The following is a 27,265-nucleotide window of genomic DNA, read 5'->3' on the forward strand; positions in this document are numbered from 1 at the left end:
GGGGGGTGGGTTGGTTAGTGCTGTGTGAAGGAAAGCCGCCTGGGGTACCATGCTGCAAAGTCACACCCAGGCAGTGCCCCAGGCGGGGGATTCAGTGCCCAGGAGCAGCCTCTGGCCCCCCGAGAAGGGCCCTGGGTGAGCTGCCACCACGCACCAGCTGCCACCCCGGCACCGTCCCCTGGCGTCCCCCGTTGTGTCCTACCGCTGTGCGAGGACAGCAGGGCCAGCGCGCCGCCGCTCCCATCTCTTGGCTGACCTTGCAGGGGGAAAAAAGACATTAAAAAAAGAACAACCCAAAACTTAGAAGCTGCACCCAAATCAGCCAGGGGCCAGCCCAGCCCTGGAGCTGGGAGAGCCCCTCAGAGCAACCCCGGGCTCTGGGAGGGCCACAGAGCCCAGACACAGCCCCACCACCCCCTCCAGCCCTCCCCCAGGGAGCAAGGCCGTGGGTCAGCACCCACCTGTGCCCGGCAGACATGCGGTGCCAGGCGGCCCCATGGGCAGGGGGCTGGGCACAGCTCAGCACTCCCCTGAGCCCCCCGGCCATGGCAGGGCCGGCCTGGGGCAGCTCGAAACTACTGACAGCATTTCATACTGAATTCTTTGTCAAACACATGCTCATTTATGAAAACAATCACCCTGGCACGGTCCAAGCATATACAGACACAGCTACTCTACGACACGGGGGCTGCCAAAGGAATGGGGGGGAAAAGCCTCTACTCATCCACTCAGCGGTTCCAGCACAGCCACGGGGAGGGGACCGGCCGGCGGGAGACCCCGGCCGCGCCGGCACTCCAGCTGCCGGAGCTGGGAGCGGGGTTGGGGGTACCTGCCAGTGATCTTCATACACATCTCGGCTTTCGGAGGTGAAAAACAAACGGTTTCTTCCCATTCAGCAGGGAAATGTGATGCAGAAAGGGTGGCACCTCCCTGCAGTCCCTGGGCTGGCTGCAGGCCCCGGCTCTGGCCCAGGCAGCACTGGGAATGGGGGGGGAACGAGTGTGGGATGGTGCCATCCCCCTCCCGTGAGGCCCTCCCACTGCCAGGGGGGTGCTTGGCTCAGCGCTGTGCCCCCCTCTCTGACCCCCTCCCCACCTTCCCCGGGGCTGTGGGTAACTCTGCCAGGGCAGGTGGCCCCAGGCAGGGCCGGGACAGAGCGGGGGGCGAGGGGGGGAACGGGGAGGTGCACGGGCTGCGCGCTCCGAGGAGCGGGGGGAGAGGAGGTTTTGTACCTCATAGTGTCACTGATTTTGAAGTCCTGGAGCTAGAGCTGAATGAACAGTAAAAGCAGGTTAACTCATTAACCAGTGAGGGGAGGGGAAGCAGCTGGAAAAGGAACAGAGGAAGAAGGCCAGATTATTATTTTTTTTTCTTTTCTCTTTTTTTTTTCTCTCCTTTTTTTTTTCTCTCATGTTTCTCCTCATCTTCTCTCCTCTTCACCCACCACGCCCCATCACAAGCCCTGCTTGGCCAGCGAAGCGGACACTTCGTCGGCTAGCGTGGCCAGCTGGGGGGAGTCCACCATGTTGATGCTGCCGGTGGAGGAGACGTTGCTGAGGCGGCGGGGGGAGGCGTCTCCGGAGATGGTGGGGGACTTGTAGACGATTTCGGCGCCGTGGTCGGTCTTGGCTTTGGCGTTCTCACGGAAAGTCAGCTTGTGAGTCTCGATCTGCAGCGGAGGAGAGGGGAGTGAGGGGCGTGGGGCATGACACACAGCGGGCATTATCAGCGCCTCGGTCACTGCTGTTGTGCAGCTGTGAGGAAAGCTGGGATCACTGACCCCCCACACTTCCCCCAGCCCCCCCAGGTCTCAGCTACATCCTTTCCCGTAGCCCACAGAAGGAGCAGTCAAAGCCAAGGAGACGGCAGACAGGAGCATCTCAGGATGCTGCCAGACCCTTGCCAAGCACCCAGGCCCAGTGTGGTGCTGGGTCCTGAGCCCCAGACTCAGCACAACCTGGGCTGCTCCCCCTCTCAGGCAGAGACTTACAGAGGGGGTGGGACACCCCACACACACGTACCACCCCCACACCTAAGGCTTCCCCTTAACCCACGGCCCAGCTGGGCACCGAACGCTGTTCCCAGGAGCCAAACCCCTCTCTCCCAGGGAGGGGAGGTGAAGCGAATTGGGTTTGCTACTTACTGGTGCCCTCCCCAGCCGAGTGCAAGGCTGAGAGCTGGCTCTCCGCGGGAGTGGGTGGCTCCAGCACCAGGGCCTGGAGCCCAGCGGAGTCTGGGCTCGGGCTCCGAGCAGCCTGGGGATGGGTCTTGTCTTCCTTGCCTTTCTCTCTCTGCAGATGAAGAGACCCGTCCAGGGCGGGGGGGGCAAAAAAACGCATCAGCAACAAAAAAAAAAACCCAAACCAGGATCCAATGTGTGGCAACCAGAAGGAAAAAGGCAGGAAATAGAAAACTGGGGAGAAAAAGCACTGGAAAACAGGGCCACTCCCTGGCTCACAGGAAGAACAGCAACTGCCCTTGGAGTTGGGGAGGAAAGCATTCCATGTGCAGCAAAGGGGAGCAGACGCTGCCGGCCCAGGGGCTTCGGCGGAGCACAGAGCACCCCGGCTCCCCCAGTACATGCTGGCACATGAACCAGCATTCAGCCAGGAGAACTGAGTCCAAATCCAAATCTTTTGTGTCACAGAGCAAGGAGGGGACTGGGGACATGGGGAAGGGGCAGCGGAGCTTCCCCCAGCCACTCTGCATTGAGGGGTGATGGGGCTCAACTGCATCCCATCCCATCCCTCCAAACAGTGTGTCCCACCTCGGTGCAGCACTGGCAGGGATGGTCCCTGGTGCCAACGTGCACATGGGAGTGGGCTGGACAAGGGAAGCATAGCAGGAGCACTGGAGCTTCAGTGCCATCAACAACCCCCACTGGGTGTGTAGTTGGGCAGCAGGAGGGCTGAGGCAGGGGATGCTGGGTCACAGCCCTACAAGGACACTCCCCCTCCAAAGGGCAAGTTCTTCGAACTATGGCCCAGCGAATGTGTAGGATATGAAAGAATCGTCACTGTCATGGTAAAAACCCCCATGAAAATAGGCTGAAGGGAAGCACAGGGCAGTCTGATACATAGCAGCAGAGAGAGAAGGGTAAGGAAGTCAAGCGATCCCTCGGCGACAGGCCAGAGCTGCTGGGAGACCAAGAGCTGGGAGGTGCACAGAACAAAGTGCTGAAGTACAGGAGCTGAGACAGAGCTTTCCCCTCCCACTGGGAAAACAAGGGGTTGAAACCCAAGCAAGCCAAACCGCACGTTTTCCCCAGAGAAATCCACCCACACGTGTCACCAGGCTGGAGTCAGCCCCGTGTCTACCTTGTGTCCCCGCTGCCCTGCCCGCAGGGGACCTGGCCGTCCCTGGAGCCAGGCTGCAGGGTGCTTTACGCAGCTAAGACTGACCATGGAGTAACCATCCCAGCCTCCTGCAGACTGGGCTCCTGCGGTGTCATTGTGTCACCTGAGCTGACTCTGGTCTTTCAGTTCAAGCCCCCCTCACAGGCGAGCGCTCCCCACAGAGTCCTCAGCCAGTCTCAGCTGATCGCCCTCCCTCTGAAGTGATGGTCTGCTGCAGAGTCACCTCCTCTAAACAAAGCTCCTCAGCCTTTCACACGCCTCTTTCGCTGGGGAGCCGACACCTGGGCAGCAGCCTGAGCCCTGTGCCAGGCTGCCGGCAGTAACGGGCACAGCACAGAGCGGTCGGTGCCGGTGGTGCTCAGTCAGGTGCTTTGTGCCTCCATAAGGCAGAAGGTTTGAGGCACAAACGTGTTTCTGCACCAACTTCAGAGCAGAAACCCACAGGACAGCGCTGACATCCACCCTGCACTGGGAGGAGGACGGATTGCCATCCCCACAGCTCTGCCATGGGTAAAATCCTCCCTGTTGGCAAAGGCTCTGCCTGCCCGCGGCAGCTCAGGGCAGGGCGCTGGCTGTGCTCTGAAGGAGTGACACACACCCCCCTACACTAAGAGCACAGGCAACAAACCATTCCAAGCACTGGGGAAGAAGCACTGCTGGCTGAGCAGAGGAGAGGCCGTGAGGGATAAAGATCACAGAATCACAGAATCTTAGGGGTTGGAAGGGACCTCAAGAGATCATCGGGTCCAACCCCCAAGATGAGCCACATGAGCAGGGTCCAACCACTCTTGTGTTGCCTGCCTGCTCACAGGGCAGACAGACACTCACAGCAGAGCATCACGCCTGCTCACAAGCCAGCACCCCTTTACCTTTTTATTTCCTCCTCCAGGGACGTGGCTGATGTTATCTAAGGACCCAATTTTCGATTGCACCTTATCTTTGAAGTCCAGTTTCTCAGATTTCACCTCCACCTGGCCACCACCTGGAAGAGAAGAGCATGAGCAGGGTTAGTGCCTGTGCCAGCCAGGGCAGGCTGCAGAGAAGGAGCTGGGGTCTGCTGAGGTGTCAAAGGTACCTGGTTTGTGATGGATGTTGCCCAAGGAACCACATTTGGATGTCACGTGGCTCAGGTCGACTGGCTTGTAAACAATTTGAACCTGTCCGTGCGAGAGAGGAAAAGGTGATGAGCTTATTGCCCCCCGGGCACCCTGGGGAGGGGGAGGCACAACACACACCGGCACCTGATCTGGATTCGAGGGAAAGGACAGTTTACACCCCAGGAGGATTAACAGTACCAAAGAGACCGTCATCAGAAACGGGAGATCATTAATGCCCGTGTGCAGTAGCCTCTTAACATGTCAGCATGCACGAGATCACCTCTCCACAGAGGGGGGAAGTAGAGGCAATTTTAAAGTGCTTTAAGTGAGAGAGAAAGTGGAGTGGTAATTAATTAAGATTTGCATACACATCATCCAAAAAGAAGGAGATATACCAGAGAGAAAAACGTAAAAAATAAATACCTTTTCTGGTGTAAAACATAAAGCTTATGTCCACAAAAACTGAAAGAACAGAAATGATCAATGTGCACAGAACTTTTAAAAGAGTAACCAAAAATATGCATTTCTGAAAAATGCTGAAATGGAAATAAGGGTTAAAAAAAGCAAAGCAAAGTCTAAACTCCTGGCAGGGTTTCACATACTACAAATGGAAATGGCAGTTACAAGATATCCAACCACAACAGGATCTCAGGGTACCACGCTCTGGTTTTCCTGTTACCCATCAGGTCTCTGAGCCGGGGCTGCCCCAGTCCCACCTGGGTGCAGCAGCCTCCTGCGCACGGACAAGCGGGTTCCACGGGACACACACACAGGGTTAACGTGGGGCTGTTCAGTGGTTACACCGGCGGTTAAACACCACGCTGGAAGACACCGGGTCTGGGAGCATCAGGAGTGGCAGGGACAGCAAACCACAGCACATACACACCGGCTACATCAGGAGCAGGAGGCAAGGTGGGGGGGGAGAGAACAGTCCCAAACCCCCCTGAAGTTACCCTCGACCCTGGTTTTGGACTCACACCTATGTGTGAACCAGCAACTGCTGTACTCAGTGAGGTTGTGCAGGAGAGATCCTCATGGATACCTCGAGGTTGGTTCCTGTTCACAGGGAAGTGTCTGGCTCTCAGAAATGGCCTGGAGCTCACGGGAGCATCCGGTGCCCACTGTGCTTCCACCAACCACCACAGCAGGTGTGCTGTTCTTGGGAAGGATGTGCCAGTATCAAGGGGGCCTTGGCAGAGGAGATGACTCCTCCACACAGCCAGGGAGGCTCCAGACCAAGGTGGCCAAACACCAGCACAAAGGATCTGCTGTAGTCACCACTCTGCATCACACCGGAGCACCCTGTGCTGGCTCACAGCCCGGGGTGAAGGCGCATCCTTCCCTTCTCTTGTCATCCCCATGGCCACCAGGCCCATCACCCTCTGAGCCAGGGGTTGGACCAGGGCTGTGCACATCACTGAAAAACCCTGCTCCCTCCACCATGCAGCCAGGAGAAGTGGGAAACAGAGGTCCGGCGCCAGCCTCGTCTCTGATGCTCACGCACACCAAGAGGCACATGGGACAGAGAGTGGAGACAGAGAGAGGGGAGAAAAGCGACCCTGGGGTCTAGGAAGACATCGCAGAGACAGACATGAAGACAGGGCTGGGAAAGGAGCAGGCGAGCTCGATGCGGTGGGAAGGCAGGGAACAGACCCCGAAAGCACGGCTGGCGCCTTTCCCATCCCAACCGTGACCCCGAAGGGTCTATAAGCAATTCAGGCACCACTGGGACCTGGGGCTTTCTGAAAGACCTCCCATTTCCAGAGCAAGCAATCCACAACTGAAACACTTTCTGCTCCCATTCCAATTCCTTTGTTTATATGGACAGGACTCTGTTAACCCTTACCGTGCTGCTGGGGAGCAGAGAAGGGTCCTCCCCATTTCAACAAGAAAGGAAAAGGGACACAGAGTTCCTTGTTTGGGAAACCAGTGCCAGAGACCTGGGGATCCCACCTCTCAGGGTCAGCAGTGCTCAGGTCAGTTTTTGCCTAACACATCACTTTGTCAGAGCATCCACTGGATTTAAAGGAAAAAAAGAGGTACCAACACCAGGTTGGTGCAGCAATAGCTCTCTTGAGGCCACGAAGGCTGGGCTGGCAGTCACTGCTGACAGCAGCAAGGAGGATTAAGCCATGCTGGCCACTGAACCATGGTGGTCTCCTGTTGCCCCTCTACTGGAGGAGCCCCAAGGCCCAGCTCTCTGTCAGGACAGCCTGTGCGACCACGTTGTGGGCATGTCAGCACAGGGCTGTGCTCCGAGCACCCACACCCAGAGCTCAGCCACCGTGTTCTGTGTCAACGCAGCCAGGCAGCGATCGCGTGCTTCTCGCTGCTGGCAGAGCCTGGGGAGGGATGACAACCTCCAGCCAAAAAAAAATCCAGATCATTCTTATCCCGTTGCAGCCACTGCAGCTGGAACTCCTGCCCATGGTGTGAGCTCTCAGTGGAGAAAAGGATGAGCTCACCAACCTGTGCTGAAGCCAATTACCAGCCACAGCACAGACGATTCGTGATGAACGCGAGCTGCTGGCATAACAACTGCTCCACCACGTACCAGGCAGTCCAGCCAGCACAGGACCCTGGGGTAAGAGAGCAGGACAAGCATGGAACCTGCTTCACTGAGGTCTGACCTCTGCAAAGCAGCTCCTGTGGCCCGTTAAATAAATGCAGAACCACATCAAATTCAAGACAGAGGTTGCAAACCCAGTTAGGTCCCGATGCTTATGTGCCAAGCCCTCTGCAGCACTCAGCTTCTTGAGGAAGGCATCCACAGAGCTCAAAAACAGCACAAAGAAAATCCATCAAGCAACACCTGAGGGGCACAGTGTAGCTCCCCCAGGTAGCTGCAGACCAGGCAACCACAGACCTTGGGTCGCACTGTCTGAGGTCTCAGTGATGCTCCTTCCTTGGTCCTTCATCTTTCCTGGACCCAAACTCTTGTCTCCAGAGAGACTGGTGTAAACCCACCAACCTCTGTGGAGCTTCTCCAGGTTTCTGGCACAGTAAGGGAGAGCTGAGTCTGGCTGTTTATCTGGGAATGGCTGGAAATGCCAGCGTTCAAATCAATTAACTCAGTGTTGCTTTAGGCTCAGCCTCCACGGGCACTGCCGGACACATTCATCTGCAAGGAGGTGCTTCATCTTTGCCTGGATCATACTTGCCTGATGGGAATGGGCAGGAACCTGCACTTCCACACGTTGTGCAAGTCACGTGTAATTTAGCAGTCCATTAAGGAACGAGGACTGTGTTCATTTAGAGATCTATCCATCTAGTGCACCAGCAACTACGTCACTGTCTGCGAGAGGCCACCCGCCCCGCAGACAATGAGGCATCGAGGCTTCCAGGTAGCGTAAAGCCTTTGAGTTAACGGGATGTTTGTTACAGACATGGTTTCTATACAGGTCAGTTAGTTCTGTCCATGTCAGGCATGTCCAGGACTTGTTAGGGTTCATCTAACCATGTCTTTGGGTTAATGGGGTTAAATGACAGCACGTCACCAATAGCTATCTGACAGCAGGGTCGCTGCAGATAGCATCGGCGATTTAGTGTATACAACATGCCACTAATAATAAGGATTATTACAGTGCATTCAAAGTGTGAAGGTACTCACACTGCCTCCTCCTGGGATGTGTTTGATATTATCCTTTGAGCCACACCTGGATTGAACGCTGCTAAAGTCCAGCTTCTTATTAACAATCTGCACCTTTGGTAGCCAGAAAAGAGTCATTGCACGTCACCAATAGCTATCTGATGGCAGGGTCGCTGCAGATAGCATTGGTGGTTTAGTGTATACAACATGCCACTTAGAATAAGAACTGTTATAGTGCATTGAAAGTGTGAAGGTACTCACACTGCCTCCTCCTGGGATGTGTTTGATATTATCCTTTGAGCCACACTTGGATTGAACGCTGCTAAAGTCCAGCTTCTTATTAATAATCTGCACCTTTGGTAGCCAGAAAAGAGTGTGAGAAACATCATGACTATCTGGAGCTTGACCATGAGTTACACCACTAAAACCAGGACCCAGTGCCAAGTGCAAAGGAGAACCTCTGGCTTGCGGCATAGATTTGTCTACTCATGGGCTGGAGGTGGGAAGGTTACAGCTAGAGATGGATACGTCTGGCTAGCAAAGCAGCCCTGGTTTCCAGGCCAGAGACACTAGCAAAAAAGCCAGTTAACCCCGTTTTCTTCCACTGAACAAAACAGGGAACTCACTGGGCAGCAAACACTGGAAGGCACTGGTGCTGCCAGACTTGGCTTCTTCAGAGACTGAAGGATGGAGCTGAGAGGACAAACGCCTGCTCAGCCCCATCTCAGGCTGGGCAGCACGCCGCCTCTCTAGGACAGAGATATGGGGCCTGACATCTCAGCAGCTTCAGCGAACTGGGCACACGGGCGCAGCGGGGTGGTGCCAGCAGGCTGGAGAGCAGCGGTGTGCCCAGCACGGGCTGGGAGAGGGTGCCCGAGCTCTGCGCTCCGCGGGGCTCAAACTCCCTCTACAGTTACCGAGAGAAAAAGCAAAGGCTGCCAGGGATGCGGTCCCACGCCTGCGGGGTCCTTCCTCCCGCGCAGCTGAGCTGAGGAAAGGCGCAGCACGGCCCAAAGCAGCAGCTCTAGAGCACGTTCCCAACGCCACCCCGGGCAGCAGGGGCTGGAAGTGACTCGGTGCCACAGGGGAGCCACACACCACGCTAACTTCACCCTCCAGTCCCAAGGCCCGTCCTCCCTCTCCCAGCACACAGAGCTTTGTACTAATTAAGCTTCCTTCAAGGCTTGTTTTCCCCAGCTGGGTTTCCAGGGGCAGCCACACCAGCGTGACCCCATCGTGGGAGCAGCTGTCGCGGACAACACAAGGATGGGGACAGCACCTGCTCCTTCCCCTACACAGGCCAGAGCACCTTTCCAACCTGTGCAAGTGTAAACCAGAGGTAAACGCAGGTAAAAACCAGCGGGCACACAGGCCTGGCTGAAGCACAACCCTGATGAGAGGAAGAGGCAGCAGCCTGCAGGACAGCAGCGGCACACCACACCGCACCACCAGGTCCCCAAAGCTGACTAAGCAGGCGACCTCACTCCCCAGTTCAGCACGTCCCCAGCCAGCTGTGCAAGCAGATCTCATCCTGAGGATCTCACTGTACCCTGGATCTTCAGGATGAGAAGCACCAAGGCTAACACACACCCCTCTGGCATCATTTTCCAAGTTTGCATCAACTAATCCTGCAAATCAGGACCCAGTTCTGCTAGACCAGGCTTTGCCAGAGCAGCATTCAGTGACCCAGCAACGACAAGTGCTCAGACAACGCAGAAATACTGCAAGAGATCTGGCCTGGCTAACTCCTGGCACATGCTCCCCATGGCTGGGGGGCTGAAATCTCTGTGGAGAACTGGTTCCAGACCCAGTTCTCATGGTAGCTCTAAAACCAAACTCATGGGATCAGCCTCTCCTGCTCCAGCTGCAACCATTCTGCCAAGAGCTGCCTCACGTCCTACAAACCCCCTGAGCATCCAGCCCTTCTCCCCTGCAAAAAGCAATTAACTGTCCCAAATTCAACTGGTGAATTTGGGAACAAATTCTCTTTCAGTGACAACAAGAAACAACATGTTGCCCGAGAGAGAAAGACTAAAACCAACAAGAGAACAATTTAACCAAATCTCAGTAAACAGGAGGGTTCCTTTCAAAATCCCCACAGAGCAGTGTTTTGGGGAGGTAGCAGGAAAAACTGACACCTTTCTGCTAAGGAGGAAGAAAGGCTGGGGTGCAGGCAGCTGGAAGAACACATCCTGCTCTGCTCACGACCAGAGCCCCCCCCGATTGCAGTACAAAGCCAAGCTGTTGTCTGGTAAATCACTGGCCACAGCAAAAGGCACAGGCAAGGAAACAGAGAGGCACGCTGCTCTTCAGGGTGGAGAGGAGGAGCCATCTCAAAGCTTCCCCCGGTGCCAAAGTGGGATGCTCAGAGCCACAGAGTTACCTGGTCACACCAAATGGCACCCACCACACATGGGGGACGTTTGTCACAGCCCTGTGGCATCAGCAGCCGCAGAGCAAGGCCTGTGGGGCAGTACCCCTGGGGGAGGGGGACAGGCAGGGACTCCTGACCGCCCTGGCCATCCGATGTGCAGGTCTGTCCCTTAACAGCTCTACAAGAGCCTCTGGGCCTTCACCAGTCAGAAGAACCAGGTGCTTTCATGCTTCCACCCGTGCAGCAAGGAGGATCTCATGAAAGCCTCGGGACATTTCCACATCCAGCAAGGCCTTGGGTGGGTGCTGAGCAGCCAGTGCTGCAGCTGGAGCCACGTAACCGCACGCTGCTCCTCTTGGGACGAGTTGCTCCCACCGCTCCCTCACCCAAACTCTCCTCTGCTGGGCCTGCAAATTTTACCCTGAGACCCTCGCTCCCCAGCACCCTGAGGGGGGAGTTCCCTTTACTGCTCATGAAACAGCCACTCTGGGAGTGAAAAGTGGTTGAAAGGATAATAGTGCCACCAGTTCTGACCATGTCAGGTAGCAAGACAGCACCTGACTGCAGAACGTGATCCAAACCCTTGCCAAGGGTTGGATCCAAAATCACCGTGTTCTGAAAACTGCTGCTGAGCCTGGGACCCTCACAGGGAGGGGACCACCCTGTCCACTCACTAAGGAGAAAACGGAGGTGGCGTTGAAGGGACTGCTCCAGATCACACAGGAGAGGATCCACAAACACAACCCTGACTCTGTGACTCTGTAGGGCTGCAGGCCACAATTCGCTCTCCCTAACTGGACACCATGAGGGAATGTCATTCCCCTGGCAGCCAGTCCATATGTTGACACACCACCCCATAAAAGCCACATCACAAGGTCTCTGCAGTCCTCTCTGTGGGACAGCTGCACTGCACCAAGCCAGGCAAGCAATTTCAGGACAAGCACCCAAGCCCATCAGCCCAAAGATCTCCAAAATCTGACTGGAGCTCAGCTGAAGCACGGCTGCCCGCTGCCAGGCTGCTGCTGACCCAGGGAGGGCTCTCCCCTCCCCTCCCAGCTGCAGCACACCAGGCACCCGCTGTCCCACGGACAGGCCCCTGGCCAGCAGAGCCCACTCTTACCTTGCCACCTCCGGGCTGGTGCTTCAGGTTTTCAGTGGAGCCAATTTTGGACTTGACGTTTTTCAGGTCAGGCATGGGCGCAGCTGAGGGCTGGATGCGGCTCTTGGCGGAGGCGGGAGATTTCGGTGGGGTGCGAACCACTGCCACCTTCTTGGGCTCCCGGGCTGGTGGGGTGGGCAGAGAGGGAGTGCGGGAACGGCTGCCTGGAGTCCCGGGGGAGCCGGGACTGCTGTAACCGCTTCTGTCTCCGGACTTTGGCTGCTCACCTGAAGTTTGCAGACAGAGGAAGGCAAGCACAGGGTAAGCAGCCTGGGCAGGGAACCCCCGTCCCCGCTCGCTGCCTGCCTTTGTGGGGTTGATCTGCCCAGTCCCAGGGCCCACCCATTGAGCCCAGTGCAGACCATCAGCAGGGGGGAGGTGGCTGCACTTCCTTCTGCTACATTCTGAAGTGAAATCCATGATTACAGGCAACTTCCCAGTATCTCAGAAGGAAGATGGGTCTTCATTGTCTGGATCTTAGGTAAGACTCCCCACCCCAGCCAACGCCCTGGCATGCACGACAAGCTACTCAAGCCCACTTTTCCATTAGAAATTTGGAAGCCTTTTTAGTAGATTATTTTATGTAATAAAGCTGATCACTGAGCAGCTCAGAACTGTCCCCGTTCTGAAAAGAAATGGAAGAAAAGAAAACCCTTAAACATCACCTTTCTCAGACTTTGCTGCTGCAGGAGGTGGTTTTTTCTGCTCCTTTCTGCCTGTTTAATGAATGAGAAAGATGCTTAAACATAATAAAGTTGGAAATTTAATTGATTTAAGGTTTTATGCAGCTCTGGTTAAGTATGAAAAATATACATATTCAGTGAAATGCACCATTTTAATGGAAATTCACAACGCCTGATGCTTTCTGGGATTTTCTTCTCTGAGAATAATGGGCTAATCTCCATTCCTGCAATCGAAGAATTGATCCTCTTGCCCCTGGTCTTTGTGAAATATCATCAAGAAAAAAGGAATAGATGGATTAAAAAAAAAAGAGCTGCCTACATCTTCCAAATTGGAGGAAATCCCAAAGGCATAAAGCAATTGCCCTCTCCCACAGTAGACCCAGAAAGGCTCATTTCAGAGGAACCACCCTTAGCTCTGCACCCACAGCCCCACGTCAAGGCTGAGCAGCTGCGAATCGCCACGCAGACCCCACCCAGTGCCCCAGCCTGCACCGGGGGCAGGTTTGTTCGCTACCCTCCCCGTCACTGCCTGCGAGCACCACCACAGCAGCGCCCCCAGAGTCAGAGACACACCGTGGGAAGGTGGCTGCAGGTCGCTCTCGCCATCACCTACCGGAGCTGGGAGGTGTCTTGGGAGCCGTGGGGGTCTTTGCCGGGATGCGCGTGGCGTTGGTGGAGTTCCTCTGCGCCTGCCCGGCCGCAGAGCGTGGTGTGGCCGCCTTCGTGCCACCTCTCATCTCCGGGCCCTGGGGGTGCAAGGGGGGACAGGCTGATGTGGTGGGGGCACAGTGCCTGGGGACGGGCTACCGCCCTTCAGGGACCAGCGCCACACGCGACCCGCCTGCTTCCTACCCTGACAGCCCACAGGAGCTCGACGGGGGCTTCCCCAAATGCAGGCACCGGTGACGCGCCTGTTCACACCCCGCAGCCATCACAACACCTGCCACAACCACCACACAGTCACTCCTGAGCTGGCAGAGTGACTGTGCCGCTTCCCCATATGAGTTCTCAGCCTCAGCTACGTTCCACACTGCATGCTCAGCTCAGGCTTGGTTAAAAAAATACATTCAACTCCTTTATTCTCTAAATTCCATCATTTTGTTTCCCTTGTCCTGCCACAATGTTGTACAGAAGGGAAATAAATCCACTGGCTAGACCAGAGCAGTCAGGAGTACAGTGCCAGGCTCCCAACACCAGCATCTCCTTCATCCTCACCTGGAACACTCTAACATGTAACAGCACCACGCTATTTATTGTCTTCTGATCCTGCTGAAAAGCTTCCTCAAATCGATCACTTTCTATCACTGGTCTGCACACAAAAGCTCATGAAGAAGTGACAGTTTACAAGCTGCCTGGTCCCAAGGCATCCCAGTCCCTCTCACAGTAAAACCACATCCGCCGTGACCCGCAATCTCTGTTCCCTCCCTCACCACGGGTGTACTCATAGGATTAAACCACCATAAAGGGAAACTCCCAGCTATATCCACTGTGGAATATCCAGGGACATGTGTGCATATCCTATTCTCTGTGCAGCACCTGGCAGATCTGGCTCATCTCAAACACATCTGCTGTTTACAGCCAACACAACCATAAAACACAGCATAAAGCTGCACAACAAAGAGGAGGAGGAGAGAGCATGAAGAGAACCTGGAAATGCCTCTGAGAGACCACGTAGTGCTCTGTAGCAGTGAGGTATTGTCACTTCAAACACCAAAACTGCAGCACTGGAAGGTGAAGGAGAAGCACATCCCATCCTCTCCACTGAATCCAACGCAGAGAGGCTGCCCATCGGACGTCAGGAATGCCTTAAGGCACTTCCCAAGGCAACTCTGCCTCTCTCCCATCCCCTTTCCTTACCTTGGCTTTCCTTTCTTGTGTTCCCATACTGGCAGGTCGGGATGTGACAGAAGAGACTCGTTTAGAGGTGGAGGCAGGGCTGGAGGGTGTTTTCGGAGGGGTTGTGCTAGAGGAGGTGTGTCGTTGGGGGGGGATGGAGGGTCTATCGCCTGGGGGTTTGGCAGTGGAAGGTGAGGATTTCTTAAACATGGAAACAAAATAAAATTGGAACAAATAATGAAAAAAAAATCAGTATGGGAGGAAAACAAAAGGGTTTGCTGATGAGAAACAGGGTTAGAAGGTGCAATACAGAACTGGGTGTGGGACAGACGATGGGTGGCAGCACCCTCTCCCTGCAGCACAGAGCTGCAGGGCCCAGGGGTCCCACAGCTGCACTGGCAGATGTGGGATACCTCTGGTCTCTGCCTCCCACACAGTAGGAGCAGAGGTGTGCAGTACCACTCAAGCCCCTTCCTGGGGGATGTGTCACCCCGTGCCAGCCTGTCCTTGACACCACCCTCCACACCAGGGGCACGTTTTGCCCCCTGAACTGCTCTGTTTGCTCCCAAACTCTCTCTGTGCCCCCCTGGCGATGAGGCTGCTGGTACAGCACCACCACCACCAGCATCCCTGGGAGACGCAGCTCACTGCTCCCAGGTCCCCCCAAACCTCCCTAGAGAAAGACCCAGTTCCACATTGTTTCAAGACCAATGTGTTTCTCACCTTTAATTCTCCCCCCACTGACCTGCCCCTCAGCTTGTCCCTGCAGCGCCCAGGCACCCGAGGCCAGCTGAGCTCAACCTCCACTACAGCAGCAGTGGGATGGAGACCTCCAAATTTTGGGCACCCACTATTAAACTCTGTTCCTTACCCAAACACTGCAGCCACAAGGCCTCAGTTCTCTATGCTTTTTAATTATCCCTCTTGTTCTTTGCGCTGTCACACAGCTTGTCCCCAGTACAGACCTCCCCAGTTTTGAGTTTGCTTTCACACCAGTCTGTCCCAGCAAAGCCAGTCGGCTGCTTCCCAATCTCAGGCTGAGAAAATAAATTCTCTCACCACCCACCCAAGCCCATGAGCCACATGTTTTGGTGTAGGTTTGGTCCCTTCCTCGCTCTCAAAGATAACCACGGATTGCACCATCCAAACCAGGGTGAGGGAAATAAAAATGAAACTGCTTTTGAAAGATGGAAGGATGGAAGGTGATGGGAAGGTGTCCTAAGAGGCACAGCCCAGGAGAGCAGGAGAGGGGGCCAGGAACAGGCACAGCACTTAGTGGGTTTCTTGCTTAGCTTACCTTCGGCTTCTTTTCCTCAGCTTCAGTCCCTTCCTTGTCAATACGACCTGACAAATGGAAACACAGACAGTTTTCCTGGGACTGGTCATTAAATTCCAGGGAGACAACGCCTGTGCTACAGCAACACACGTGCTGGGGGGTGTTCTATGTCCCTGCTCTCCTTCCAGTTCAATACTGCAGTTGGAAACATTACAGAGTCACTCATTTCTTGCAGAAATACTCACACATCAACACTCTGGGTTAATGGACTATCCTGTGCACAGATAAGAGTCTCCAGTCATCCCTGGAGCATCAGGCACATGCAACAAGGTCGGTGTGAGACCGTTTTGGTGTTCCCAGGGCTCAGCACTGGGGCCAGTTCTCCTCAGTATCTTTATCAATCAAGGGCACTCTCAGTCGGATGCCACAGGTGACACCAGTTGGGTGGGAGTGGTGGTGTGCTTCAGGGTGGGAGGGCTCTGCAGAGGGAACTGCACAGGCTGGATCGATGGGCCAAGGCAACTGTCTGAGGTCCAACAAGGGTCACAGCTGGGTCCTGCTCTTGGGTCACAACCACCCCAGGCAACAATACGGGACTGGGGAGGAGCGGCTGGAGGGCTGCCCAAGGGAAAGGGACCTAGGGGTGTTGGTGGACAGCAGGCCAACAGCATCCTGGCTTGTGTCTGACATAGTGTGGCCAGCAGGACCAGGGCAGAGACCATTCAGCACTGAGGGTGCCACCCCTCAAGTGCCAGGTTCAGGTTTGGGCCCTTCATCACCAGAAGGACATTGAGGGGCTGGAGCGGGTTCAGAGAAGGGCAGCAGAGTGGGGAAGGGTCTGCAGAACAACTCCCTGAAAGAAGGCTGTAGCCAGGTGGGGGTTGGTCTCTTCTCCCAAGAAACAAGCGACAGGACAAGAGGAACTGCCATTAAATTGGGCCAGGGGAGGTTTAAACAGGAGATTAGAAAATATTTCTTCACCCAAAGGATTATCAGTCACTGGAACAGGCTGCCAAGGGCAGCAGTGCAGCCCCCATCCCTGCAGGTATTTAAAACATAGGGACATTGTTGAGTGGTAGACTTGGCAGTGCTGTGTTAACAGTTGGACTTGATGATCCTAAAGGTCTTTTCCAACCTAAACAGTCCTATGATTCTGTCCAGATTTGTGTTCATATTTTCAATTTAGCACAGGACTGTTCACTTCAACCCTAAACATGAGTCTCCCTCCCTCCTCAAAGCACTCACTGGTTCAAACCAGCAATTAAGACTAAAACTGAAGGGTACCAGGTTGCCCACGATCTCATTTAAAGCTGCTGTTCCCTGTATTAGCCCAGCAAAGTGTTTTTATAGCTGGTGGTTGTTCCTCCCCATCTCTCCTGACACAGGGCTTTCTGCCTCCCCAGCAGGCACCGCGCCTTCCATCTGGGTCAGACCCTGCAGGGTCTTAAGGTTTTAGGAACCAAGTAGGACAACAGCCAACAAGCACAGTGTGACTGACAGTGTCTTAGTGTTTGCTTCCATTAGTCCACAAGCACAACAGACTGCAGTACTGCTAATTAGGAGATTAGAAACAGGGAGAAAGTAATGTTTGTCCTATCAGGCACGCATAACAAAGCCCCTTTTCCCAGTCTTTAGCTAATTCCTCCCTAGTCTGTGAGGAAAAGCTGATGATATTCCCCAGTGTTTTGGAAACCTGCCCTGAGGGGTCAGCCCTTTCCCAGTGACAGGAATAATGTGGTTAATCCAGCACTGATGACCCTGACCCATCCCAGCAACCACTCCCAGGGCCGCTGGATGCACTACCCTTCCCAAATTCAACTCAACTACGGACTGGAGCTCAACAGCCCAAAAGCATCTCTGTCTTTGAAGACTATTCATTAAAGGAATTTCTCCTGTTGAGTCAGAAACTGTCTGACCCTGGGCAATGCTTCCCCAACCCACCATCATTTCCAGGCTCTGATGCTAGCAGCAGCAAGCCATGCTGATGTCCTGCAGCACATGGGTGAAGCTTCCCACTGGTTTATTAGGTGGAGAACAATGAGAAATGTGTTATGAGCTTCAGCTCCGATGGAAAAAGCTGCATGAACAATTTCTCCATGAGCCCCAAGCAGCAAAGAGCACACTTCTCTCTGCCACAAACCAGAAAGGCAGGTGCACGATCTCCAAGCTAATGGAAGCAGCCAAGCCAGCTGGGATGTGGCACTGGAGTGAAAAGCAGAGCCTCCCCCAGGCCAGGCCCTGGAGGGCCAGAACAGGTACAACCCGGTGAGTGTCCTGCTGCCAGTTTGCTAGCACAACTCGCTGCAAAACCCACATCTGCCCACTGAGCAGGGCCCCCAGTGACACCCCTCTGACCCCCACAAAGGTGGAAAATCGCCCTGGAAGAAGGGAAAGGTCTAAGAGCTGCTCTGCTGGCAGGGATGCCTGTGCTCTGAGGGGTGGACTCAGATCTTCACCCAAGACAGCTAAGACTGAGATTGCTGCATGAACACAGCAGCTCCAGGTTCTGCCTGCCCTGCCAGCTGTTAGATGCACCCAGGAGCCAGGCTTACACACACAGCACCCCAAATACAGCCATCAACATCAGACCACCAAGGACACAGCATCCAGAACAGGGCTCGGAGCAGGATGCTTTGTAAGAGCACAGGACGTGCCACGGGCAGCAGCCAGCCAGCTGCAGACCTGGCCTCCTGCAGCAGTCAGCAGCAGATGTTTAAGGGAGAAGTACAAGAAGCCCAGGGAGGGGGTTGAGTCACCTTCCCTGGGTGTGTTAAAAAAGGGTAGATGAGGTACTTAGGGATATGGTTTAGCATAGGATGGGAACGGTTAACTTGATGATCTTAAAGATCTTTTCCAACCTTGTGATTCTGTGAAGCAGACCACTGTGGGGCCCGTTCCATGGCTAGACCTGCCATCTCACCTGCCTTTTTCCTCCTCCCTCCTCTTTTGGAAAGCCAATGCAAAGAGTTACTGGACAGTGGACACATGCAAACCAGATGGCACATATCTCACTGGAACAAGCTGCAGCGTGCGCCAGGTTAGCCCCACTCCAACATGCCATCCATCCAGTCTTCATCTTCTCTGGGAAGGTGCCAGGAGTCAGTTAAGGTGCCCACCCCACAGATCCAAGGAAATCAAATCAAAACCAGATGAACAAAGCAGGATCAGGGATATGCCAGCACCATGCAAGGGACACAAGCCCGAAGCGTTAAGGGTCTGGTGAGTGGGCCAGGACACCCAGGGTTAAACTAAAAGGGGAGCAGGGGCAGGGAGAAGCAGCGGCGCCTGTAGGTCAGTTGGCAGCAAAGGTCCAGGCCATTTCCCAAGCAGCAGGTTCAGGAGGTGGCAGCAAGCTGAAGTGCTGTTCAGGCAGCCTTGTGGTGAGCCAGCCACTGGCAGTGTGAGCTCAGGGCCAATGCTGCACACACCTTTCAGGAGAGGGACACGGCTGACAGCTTTATCTGCAGCGTGGGCACTCGGTCTCTTCTTGGGTGTCCCACGTTCTCCTGTGTCTGCCACAGACTCTTCCAAAGGAGCACCTTTGTCTTCCATGTCATCCTTTAATTCAACAGGGAGTTTGGCTGTTTCTAGCAAGGGTCCAGAATCTCCTCCCTCCCCGGGCTCTGCTTCTTTTTGGGAGATGACTTCAGAAGGCTCTGAAGGTGTGACATCTGTGTCTTCTTCCTCTCTCGATGGCTGCCTCCTCTCCTCTTGGTCTTCTCCTGATATACATGACTCCGTTTCAGCAACAAGTACCTCTCTTGGCACCTCTCTGAGGACATCTTTGGACTTGCTTTCTCCAAAGGCATGTTCTTCAGGAGTTTCCTTGGCTGTTGCTGGACACAAGCCCATTTCAGGTCCTGCTTTTCCCAGCGGGGAAAGCAAATGCTGTTCAGAAGCTTCATCAATATCACGGTCCTCATCTCTTTCCTGTCCACTGGCATCTTCTTTTAACGGGGCTCTGGTATGCAAAGGAGATGGCCCAGCTTTAACAGAGGGGCCATCTGCAGCTGCCAGCCCCTCAGTGTGCACACCACGACCCAGCGCTGGGTCCACCCCGATGCCTTCTCTGCCTCGATGATCCCACAGCTCGCTGCTGTCTTCAGACGCTCTGGAGTCTTGGTACATATCCAGGGGTATTGGGATGGTGACCTCGATTCTGGTGGGTGCTGCTGTTGTAGTCTTCACTTCACGTGACAGAAGAGGCTGCTGAAGAACCCCAGCTACCTGCTTTGTGGGCTGGCTTTCTCCTTTCATTGCATCTCCCACCCGCTCCTGGGGGCCAGGCTGGAGCTTGGGAGAGCTCGGCTCCCCTGCAGTCAGAGGTGCAGGGTATGAAGCATGGGCAGACAATTAGCACGTCAGAGAACAGTCAGACATGTAATGCTCAAGAGAGACAAGAGATTTCTAAATCTAGAAGAAAAAAGCAAGTCCCACATTGCCCCACTGAACAGACAACTCACTTCTACAGTGGCTTCTGCCTCTAAAGAAACTCTGATCCCAATCAGGAACAGTGACAGCTACGGTGAGGGGAGACCAGACTCCTCCCTGGACACAGCCTCAGAGGTGACTGAGGTATCCAACCAAGTCTGCCACACCAGCGCTCTATGAGCGGGTTCACTGATAGAGGTTTCCAGAAGCCCCAAACACACCCATTTTCTCATCTAACACCGCTGCTGGACCATCAGTTGGTTGGTCAAGGCACAGAACACAACAGGCCAGACACCCTCCCCTGCTCCTCAGGCTAACAAATCCCTTCTAAGTCCTCTCCTCCCTTGCAGGAGATGTTCATCCAGGGCACAAGTTACATCCCCCCAGAGCTCTAACCATCCCTGCTTTTTTCTCCACAACACTTCTACTGCTAATGAGCCTGGGGAAGAGCACTCCTGTGTCTCCTCTCTTAGGGAGCCAGCAGAGCCTCAGAGGAAAGGAGTGTAAGTAAAAACGTGGCTGTAACCGAACTGCCACAGCATTCTGGACTGTGCACCCCTCAGGGTAATCAGAGGTCCAGTGCTGCTGCCATTTGGGCAGAGGAAAAATGAGACATTTAAAACCCAAAACCTGAGGTCATGGAGACACTGTTCTCTCCTTTTTTCTTTTTTTCTTGGCAGGGGGTAACAGAGAATATTATGGTCTGTGGCTGATCTCATGGATGACACAGATCTTTACAATTTCACCCAACAATTGCTGCATTAAGCCAGATATTCTGGTTGAGCTGGAGCTTTTCTGTTAGAAATTCATTCAACTGAAGCAAAGATGCACCAAGCAATGGATAATTCACCCTGAGCAGAGGTAAATAGCTTTAAAGTCAACTGCCCTAGTAAGAATGTGCATCTTCTATTACTAATTTGTCCAGCTTCAAATACTCCTTGGTCTTTTTGAGCACTGATGAGGTAAACTAAAAACCCTACAGCAGAGATTTCAATTGTTGCTTTGTTAGGTTAACAAACAAGAAAGGAAGAAGTCAAGATCGACTCAGGCTTTTACCAATGTTCCCCCCACTTTAACCAGAATGGTTAAGTGAAGCTTCCACTGAAAGACTTGGAAATTGTGGTTTAAGATAAATCCTAAATTGGCACCTATTGGGAGGTCATATTTGAAAGGTGGCATCAAGAAACCACGGGGATCTGAGGGGCTGGATGCAGTAGCCAGCAGAACACCCTGGCTCACCTCTCCTGCAAATGAATGACCATTAGCACCAGCAGTGAGTCCATCAGCTGCACTTCCACAGTCCCAGACCTGCTCCTGGTTCTCAGGCAAACGTGCAGCACAAGGTCAAGAGCTGCCAGAACACCAGCACAGCAAAACGTGTCCATCAGAGGACACTTCTCCACCTGAGACTCCAGAAGCATTTGAACACGCTCCATCTTTGCTGTTCAAATCCCACACCACAAAGGAGGAAGGTAGCTAGGAACAAGATATCCAAGGCTCTGGGTGAGTATTGATAATGACACTTCCCTCTGAATCAGAGAACCATGGAGAGAGCAGCATCTCATTACCAGTCCACTTGCAGAGAAGTAGCGATTTACGTAAGAACCTAGAAATGTCATGTATAGGTTGTGTCAGAGCTCCAGCTGTGTGTCCTGTGTCTGACAGATGAAAGATCCCAGGACAGCAAGGAAAGGGCCTCTTAAAAACCTGGTGAGAAAGAGCAGCCAGAACCAGAGGGAACACAAGCGAGAACTTCACTCCTCCTACTGCCAACGGGCTTCATTTCCTTTCTGTAGCCGTGCTGTGATTTAAATACAGAAGAGTCACTAGTCCAAGAACCATGGGGCAGGCAAGCAAAGGTTTTCCTGTAATAGCAGGGAGCAGACTGAGCACAACTGTGCTCATCTGTGCATGGAAAGCAAAGATAACCTGAATTCTGCCCTGAGCTGAGAAGGCAAAGGCCTGTTTACTACTTTGAAAGACAAAAGAGGTCTGTAAATGGCATGAGGAGGAAAGATGCTGGCTGTCCAAGGAACTGGAGGAATTTGTTATGCCTACTGCACAGAAAGCTGCCTTACAAAATAGGGGCTTAATGAAGATTTTAACCAGCACACCAAATTAGCACTGAGGTCTACTAGTGCTAGCGAGTTTGAACCCATGAGTGTGCCCTGTTGAGCACAGAATTAAGCACTGGGTGCCCTGGGAAAACCCCCTCCTGAAGTTTTTCAGTCAAGTCTGAACTGAGCAGAGTAAGGAGAAGCTTTCCAGATAGCCAGGGGGTTCCTGGATAATTTCTTGGCTCATCTGAACAGATGCAGAACTAATGCTCTATTAAACCCCCACTGCCCACCGTGCCTGGCTTTGTCCATCACACTTCCAAAGACTGGGATGAGGAAAAAAACACCCTTAATGTTTAAGTCAGGTCATCAGCAAGTAGGTCTGAGACACGTTTCAAGTTAGAAAGAGCCATAATAATTAAAGAAACAAGTCGCTTCTTTCACATGTGCCACGCTGGGCCCCAAACTGACTCTGTTCACTGCTGAGCAGCTCCTGCTGGCTACCTGCACCATCCCAGTGCTGCTCACTACGCTTTCCAGCCTGAAGGATGCCCTGCTGTGCAAGCAGGCACACAAGCACCAGGGTTTCAGTCACCTAGAATTGGTACTTGGCGCATGAAAAGCTGCAGTTCCCTGAAATGAGGATGTTGGGCCATTCAAGCATGTGTGACCCTCCCCTGTTTGGGAAGGGGGAGCACAACTGCCCATCCAGCACAGAGCATTCGCATTACAGAAGAAACTTCCCAAGCCACTGGCAAGGAGCCAGCAGGAACCACCCCACGATTCACTCACCTTGAGTGGCATCTCCTGCAGCGTGGTCCTCCAGGTTGGGGGTGGCTCCTACACCTGCCTCTTCAGCTGGTCACAGTTCAGAGAAAGAATGGGAAAAACACCATCAAAACAAGAATTAAGTTGAAGTGTGTGTCTGGATTATTTACCTCCCTGCTGGCCCTGCCCATCAGTGCTGCAGTATGAGCAGGGTAAGATCAGAAAGGCAATCACCCCACGTCGATGGATCTCAGTAGATCTCTTCAGCCTGTGCTGTACCAGCCTGGGGGAGCATTTCACCAGCTCACACACCTTCAGTGGCAGCTCCTTCAGGCAGAGATGCAGAAAACAGGCTGTACAGGAGCAGGGAAACTTGTGGATTTCTACCTCCTCTTCTACCCCCATGCAGCGTTTACACTGCCAACAGTGCTCACACAAATCCCCACTCCTACCCAAGCCCTACCTCTTGGCATCTATTGCCTGGCCTACTGTAATGAACTGCTGAGGTTACCTGACACCAGTAAATCTGAGCCCATCTGATACAAATCTGACACTTCAGGAATTTAAGGAGCAGTTTTGCCTGTCTGATGCAAGCCTGACCCTTCAGCAATACTGGTACATTAATGCAGCACAGTTTCTTCACAGTAGCGATGATTTGTCTCAATCAGGGTTTTTTCCAGTTTATGTGAATTCTTTCAAACCTGCTCAATAAATTTGATGTGTGTGTCTCAGTTCTACAGTCAAAGTAGGGCTTTCTCTGCTTTCCCTATTTATTTTCCAAACTGTTCAGTTCAGGACACACTGCTTCTTCCTGGCTGCCTGGGACAGTCAGAACCAGAGACTGCACATCCTTGCTAGTGGGCAAACCACGCTGCGTTTCAGTCCACCAGCAGCCTGGGCACTGGCTGCTTGGCAGACAATCGGGGTGCCCGAGGGAGCGCGCTGCAGGCTTGTTTCAACGTCCAGACACTGGCAGAAGCCCATTTCTACCCACTGCTTCTCTCAGGTCCTGCCTGATGCTTCCAGGAAAAGCTATCACACAGGGTACACATACTTGGTTTTCACACACAGACCCGACATCCCCAGGAGCTCCTCCTCTCTTGCACATATACAGCACTGCTGCAGCTCACTCCCTTCTTACTCTGCCTCTGGAAGACCCCCATCCCTCCCTGGAAAACCAGGTGCAGTGAGTCCCCACAGAGTGTTCAGGCTGAATTAGCCACTCCACTTCCTCTGCATTATCCTTATAAGGTGCCGGCAGCCAAAGAACTGCTGCAGTGGGCTGGTTTTCACCTGCTGCTTCAAAGCCAACTGCATGGGCTGGGCTGAGCGAGAGCACCAGTGGGACAAGCAGCAAGGCCCTGCGGCGACAGCCTCTCCAGCAGGGCAGGGCTGCTGGCAGAGGGACAGAGATGCTGGGGACCAGCAGGGAAGCGCTCAGCCTGGAAATGGGAGGCGAAGCCACCACAGCGACCAGAGAGAAAGATTTCAGATGTGGAGCTGAGAAAGAGAGAAGAAAAGGCTGCGGGTTTTCCCCAGGATGAGGAAGGCAAGAGGACAATTATAAGCTAGGAATGACTTCTGCAGGCCATGGAGAAGCAAGAAGCAGGCACCAGGAGCAAAGCATGCCTGCGAGAGGTTCTGCAGCGTTAGGGTAAAGCACTGACCAGTCCAGCTCTCTGCTCTGTCTGCATCAAGAGATGAAACTGCACCTCGGTCTCCCTCACCTGTGGTTCCTTCTGGGATCTCCCCGTGCTGTTCGACACCACCCTGATCCTCGTGGTCTCCTTCCTCCACTAAAGGTGCTGTGGCATCTGAAAAACAACGCAGCTTTCACATAGCCCTTGAGTGGCAAAACCCTGTGGAGCCCAGGACGTGCCTGAGGAGGTTTTTTACTCAGAAAAGCACCCGACTCCTTCCCTTGAGTCAGTGCTGGTGGAGGGAGAGAACTGAGAATGACACAGCAAAGGCAGTACTGCAAGGACACCGTGAGCTGTCCCCTCTGCCACGCAAACCACACATCTCCAGTGTGCTCCTCCTGCAGCTGAAGGCTCTGCTCTGAAAATACACATCTGAAGGCAGCCACTGGTACCTGATCTGCATGCACAGCAATGCTGTCTGCACGGAGACATCAGTGGTCTGGAGCAGGAAGAACAGCTCCCATCGGAGCAACACCACTGCATCACACTGGGAGCTCTGAGACAGACACCTGGCTCCATCTACCAGAGGGATGTCTGCTCAGCATGACAGTCCCAGTCCAACAGAAGAGGGGGACACTATCTTCTTCTGCACCAGCCAGGGTTTATGTACTCATCTCTATGATTCTCTGACTCAGAGGAACACAGCTGCTTCACAGATTATCAGCCATCCCAAACTTCCAGGGACAGGGCTGGAACTGGTCAGCATCTCTGTCCACCTTTCTTTTACATGTATTTGGCAAACTAGTAGCTTTACCTGAAGTCTCCAAGAGTCACACAGCTGGGATCTAAAGCAGTCAGAGGGACACAGAACTGCAGCTATTTAAAATGGTGACCAAGTCTCTAGACCACCTCGGAATCAGATCCTTTCTACAAACATGACATTCAGGTGACACTCTGGAGCAGCACGGACATGTCCCGAGTCCTACAACTACAACCTTCACATCAGCACAGAGTACTGGTTTATGCATGGACTCTGCCCACCTCATGAACATGGAAATACAGAGGGGGCAAAACAAGAGCTACGAGGTACAGCCGCCTGCAGCGGGACTGCAGCAACCAGGGTGGGAGCACAGCCATGCTAACCTTTGGCCCCAGGAGCACACAACATGGCCCTGCTCCTGGCTGCACAGAGCTAACGGGACGTCATGGTCACTGTAAAGAGTCTTCAGGAAACAAACCACAGGCAACTTCCTGACCTACAATAAACCCTTTGCTTCCTCTTGCCTTCTGACCCACTCTACCTTCAAAGCTCATTATCTTATTCCATGGAGTGGCAAACATGGCTCGTGATGAGACTAACGAAGAGCATTTGTCCAAGAGTGCAGACCCTCCTCCTGAGCAACCCCACCAGAACGCAGCACGGTGACTCTTGCAGCAAGGTTTACCACGACCCCATCCATCATGGTTACAAAGCAGTAAGTCAAAGAGCTCCCACCTTCCGTAGTTGGGGTGCTCTTAGCGTCAGATGTTTCAGAAACAGGCTCATCCGATCCATCATCGACTGGTATCTGAAGGGGATAGCCTGGAAAACATTCAGATACTTAGAACAACTCCTTGACTACCAATTACAGCCGGTGCGTTACGAGCTCGGATTGCCCAGCCTCACGGCAGCAAGAACCTGTCCTTGGTGAGGATCAACCACTGAACTAAGCAAGCAAAGCGTGAAAATGCTGACCAAAAGCACCAGAGTCATCACCAAAAGGAACAAGCAGAAACCCATCAGCAAAAGAAAAGCCCAGTGAACCGGGCAGCTGGAAACAGCAAAGCATGGCACAAGCAGGAAAGGTGAGCAGGAACGGTGTGCAACTCCTGAGGCACTGCTGCCCCTCTGCCACTGCTGGGGCCACTGGCCTCCCTTCCAGAGCAAGCTGCTGAGCGCTGGGGTGATGTGTTAATTGCAATCACTGCAAACCAGCAAGTCTTTATGAAGGGCTCGGTGTAGCACACAATGTACTGGGTGAAGACTCAGCTGCTAAAGTCGTCTTTTGGAAGAGCTGGGCAAGAGGCACAAGTCTCCCTGCATGGAGTCTCAGCAAATAAAATAATGAGAACTGGAGAAAATTATTTGGAAGAGAAGATTCAAAGTAACATAAGCAAAATCCTGGGGAGCCTGTGATGAGCGAAGCTGAGGTACAAGCTGAGAGGAGCCATCGGACTGAAATGCATTACAGAACCCAGGATGAATGGATGCTATGGATTCTCTCCACAGAGACAATCCATTTATCTGGTGTCCAAAGCACCTCAAGAAAAGAAACTTAAGATGATGTTTGTATGGAGCATAGCCAGGAGTGAGTCCCACCAGGTGTGCTGGTGTTATGTGGGTTTCCAAGCTCAATTGTGGAGTGTGGTGGAATGAGAAAGGAAAGGTTTCTTGAGAAATGCAGGTCTGAAATATGGGGCGAAAGACCCTCACATGGCCACAGCTCCCAGAGCTCTCTGTTCAGCTCCCCCCATTCCCCTGTGCAGGTGAGAAAAGCAGGCAGCAAGCAGCATCCTTGAGATGTGTCTCCAAACAAAAGCAGTGCTGTATTTTTATAGCAAAATAAGGAGTGAACACAGAAACACACACTGGCAAAGCTGCAGCAGTAAGATCATCGCTAGCCTGGACACTAGGGCTTGTTGTGCTCTTGTAGGGCCACGATACCAACGAGCAGCATTTCCCTACAGCTACAAACACCAGAGCGTCTTGTGGGCTACCTACTGTCCACTGGCTGCAGCCAGCTGAGCCACAGCACCTTCCAGACACACAGGGACCCCTCACACTCCTCGCACGCTGGGCCCCGCTCTCCCCACTGAGGCCACTCTCCCAGCAGTGGGTAAGGCAGGTCCTGCTGGAGGTGCTCACCTGATGGGATGTGCTTCTCCTGGCCAGAAGTGTGATCCTCCATCATGGTGACGTCCTGACGCTGTTCTGCCATCTCTCAGCAAGTTACCTGACG

General features: G+C 53.6%; 1 protein-coding gene across 11 annotated transcripts; it reads right to left on the reverse strand.

Moving 5' to 3' along the window:
• MAPT (microtubule associated protein tau) lies at positions 1-27,265 on the reverse strand. 11 transcript variants are annotated; one of them, XR_014617852.1, is made up of 16 exons: positions 27,172-27,265; positions 25,762-25,848; positions 24,354-24,440; positions 22,651-22,716; positions 18,799-19,683; positions 15,392-15,438; positions 14,116-14,295; positions 12,872-13,004; positions 12,241-12,291; positions 11,537-11,802; positions 8,304-8,396; positions 8,064-8,156; positions 4,432-4,513; positions 4,226-4,338; positions 1,233-1,669; positions 1-256 (listed from the first exon to the last, which is right to left on the reverse strand). XR_014617852.1 is itself a non-coding variant. In XM_084275528.1 (16 exons), exons 1-16 carry the CDS (start codon positions 27,242-27,244, stop codon positions 1,641-1,643), a joined length of 2,433 nt encoding a protein of 810 aa, XP_084131654.1. In that variant the 5' UTR covers positions 27,245-27,265; the 3' UTR covers positions 1,496-1,640. The 11 variants fall into 11 exon arrangements, 8 of the variants coding, with proteins under 8 accessions (XP_084131655.1, XP_084131651.1, XP_084131658.1 ...); XM_084275528.1 differs by lacking the exon at positions 1-256 and adding an exon at positions 2,144-2,291 and having other exon boundaries at positions 1,496-1,669; XM_084275529.1 differs by lacking the exon at positions 1-256 and having other exon boundaries at positions 438-1,669; positions 11,537-11,700.

The sequence above is a fragment of the Gallinula chloropus genome, assembly GCF_964237585.1.
Source record: "Gallinula chloropus genome assembly, chromosome: 26".
Classification (NCBI taxonomy): Eukaryota; Metazoa; Chordata; class Aves; order Gruiformes; family Rallidae; genus Gallinula; species Gallinula chloropus.